The 2,799-nt window shown below is 39.9% G+C and overlaps 1 protein-coding gene across 1 annotated transcript; it reads left to right on the forward strand.

Annotated features, from left to right (window-relative positions):
* The first annotated feature begins 438 nt into the window (after positions 1 to 438).
* Positions 439 to 1,985, forward strand: LOC111384498. Its single transcript, XM_023008778.1, has 3 exons — positions 439 to 710; positions 804 to 1,553; positions 1,877 to 1,985. The coding sequence occupies exons 1-3, from the start codon at positions 439 to 441 to the stop codon at positions 1,983 to 1,985; spliced, it is 1,131 nt and encodes a 376-aa protein (XP_022864546.1).
* Positions 1,986 to 2,799: the final 814 nt, after the last annotated feature.

The raw sequence follows: 2,799 nt of genomic DNA on the forward strand, positions 1-2,799 counted from the left end.
CCAATGAGTAGTTTTATGGAAACTGTAAAAGAGGACTGCATGTATGAGATTTCAAAGCATCAGTTCTACATGACAAGATCGAAATGTGTAGAAGTTATTAATGAGATTGTAGCTGAGCAGTACAAAATTTTATGGGATTACGGTGAGGAATTGAAGAAAACAAATCCAGGCAGTACAGTGCAAATCGAAGGTTTGGGACATACTTTTAAGAGATTGTACATCTGCATAGGGGCTTATAAGGAAGGGTTTAAGACTGGGTGCAGGCCAGTTGTTGGGTTGGATAGATGCTTTGTAAAATCTGTAGAAGGTGGACAGTTGTTGATAGCTGTTGGTATCGATGGTCAGAACTGTATGTTCCCGTTAGCAAGGGCAGTTGTGGATGCAGAGAACAAAATAAACTGGCAATAGTTCATAGAATTGTTGGTTCATGACATAGGAATGCACAACCCTCGAGCTTGGACATTCATTTCTGACAAACAAAAGGGTTTGGTGGATTCCATAAGTCAATACTGTGAAAAAGCGGAGCATAAGTGTTGTGCTAGACATCTTTATAGCAATTTCACCTTGGCGCACAAAGGTCTAGCACTTAAGAACCTATTTTGGACTGCGGTAAGGGCAACAACAGTACCAGAGTGGAAGAGTGCAATGAATGAGTTAAAAGACATAAGTGAAGAGGCTTACAACTGGTTCCTTGAAAAACCTCATTCCCAGTGGCCCAGATCCCATTTTGAAGAGCATTAGAGATGTGATATTCTTCTTAATAATTTGTGTGAGGCATTCAATTCTTCCATTGTTGTTGCCAGAGACAGGCCCATCATCTCGATGCTAGAGAAAATTCGGCATCAGCAAATGATAAGGATGAATGCAAAAAAGGAAGTGCCACAGAGGTGGGATCATGCATTCGTGCCAAGAATTGTGAAAATCATTGAGAATGCTAAGTCTGAGGCAAGGTACTTGAAGGCAGACTATGCAGACAACCATAAATTCGAGATAAGCAGCAGAGACGGTTTGAGGTGGAGCGTTGACTTGACAAAACATGCATGTGCATGCAGAAAATGGCAGCTCATTGGAATACCATATCCCCATGCAATATCAGGCATGCTTTCAAGGGATATTGGCATATATGAGTACATCGACCCATGGTATAGCAAGGAAACATACCTCAAATGTTACTCCCCAGTTATCCACCCGATGTCAGGGCCTGAACTATGGCCAGAATTTGGAAAGCATCCTCTCAATCAATCTCAGAAGAGAAAACAGGCTGGCAGACCCAAAAAAATGAGGAAGAAGTCACAGGCAGAGCCACCTACAGGCGTTGAGATGGGAAGGACTGGCATGAAGATGATGCGTAAACGCTGTGGAGGGTCTGGACATAACAAAAGAAGCTGTAAGGAGTCACTGCCTGGTGAAGATAGTTCACAGCAACAGTCTCAACCAACCACACAAACAAAGTCCCAAGAAGATACACATACTAGATCAGCGAAGGGGAAGAGAAAAACACATTCAACGGAAACCTCCAAGTCACAGACAAAGAAGTCCAACAATAGAGGATCGTAATCTTGAACATCATGTGGTTTCTCTTGTATAGTTATTTTTTTGGGAAAATGCTGTGGTTTTTTGTAAACTGAACTAAAAATATGTGCTTCCAATGATGTTATTTTGTAGATGTAACTCGAATTTTTGATGAAATTGTTCAATGTGATGATAATGTTGATGTCGAATATCTTGCATTATGTTTCTGCTGTTTGTTGTTGGTTTCTGAATTTCTATTCGTGAGATCTGATGTGCAGGCGATTAGGAAATATATGAGAAAGTTTGATACTTCCTCTGAAAGTATTATCAAACGTTTGGTACCTTTACTACATTGTTTTTAAAGATTTGGTACTCTGCCTGAAACCATTAGACAAGGTTTGGTATTGATTCTGCGAATCATTATAAGGTTTAGTACCTATGCTGCACCTTCTTCAGATAAATTTGAAGTGTAATCAGCTCTTTTAATTTCGCATTTTACATAGAGGCTAGGAAAAAATCGTTAAATTTCAAGTCAAAAGGTGCAACACAATTTTTCCTTTTTACATATGCATTTCACAACATCTAGCACATGGCTCCATTTCGAAACCCTAAACTCAAATTTCTGGAACAAAAAATTAAAATCCTACAATCTGACCCTACATACCTAGGAACAAACCCATTTTGCAAACACTCCACACACAAAGCCGAAGAGCCAGATCTTCCACACATTTGGTCTTGTTGCTTGAAAAGTGTTGATTTCAGCTTCCATTTCCCTCCTAGCTCGTAATAGACCAAGAATCAGTTCCTTCGATCTCTCACACATCGAAGGGTTACACCACATAAAGAAGGTGCATCCATCCACATCTTGACTTCGAGGACAAGTGAGAAATCTTCTTCCCTGTTTGAAGTTCGTCCATGAGATTTTCATCTGCACCGGGGAACCACATCTGCATACATTCCCCTCTATGTGCGTGCTGATTTTTTTGACTACCTATGAGAGAGATGGTAGAAGGTAATATATAGTGATAAAGAAATGGAGGAAAATAAACAGTGAAGTATATAATAGGAGGGAAATATGTGTAATGCCCATGTTGCCCTTCATTTATTTGGGAAAAATTCTTGAAAATATCATTAAACGGTCAACTGACGATTTTGACGGTCAAACAGACGGAAACTGTCATTTTGGACTGGCCCCACACATTTTTAAAGGTTTGGTATCTCCGATGGCACAAACTAAAGGTTTGGGCAAAATCTGCTAATAAACGAAAGGTTTGATACCTCGGCTAC

This window comes from Olea europaea, unplaced genomic scaffold (assembly GCF_002742605.1).
Source record: "Olea europaea var. sylvestris unplaced genomic scaffold, O_europaea_v1 scaffold293, whole genome shotgun sequence".
In the NCBI taxonomy this organism is placed as follows: domain Eukaryota; kingdom Viridiplantae; phylum Streptophyta; class Magnoliopsida; order Lamiales; family Oleaceae; genus Olea; species Olea europaea.

Coding starts and splice junctions, on each gene's coding strand:
- LOC111384498 (XM_023008778.1), top strand. CDS start 439: ATGCACAACCCTCGAGCTTGGACATTCATTTCTGACAAACAAAAGGGT. Junction 711..803: donor CTTGAAAAACCTCATTCCCA/GTGGCCCAGATC, acceptor TGTTGTTGCCAG/AGACAGGCCCATCATCTCGA. Junction 1,554..1,876: donor AAGTCCAACAATAGAGGATC/GTAATCTTGAAC, acceptor TTGTTTTTAAAG/ATTTGGTACTCTGCCTGAAA.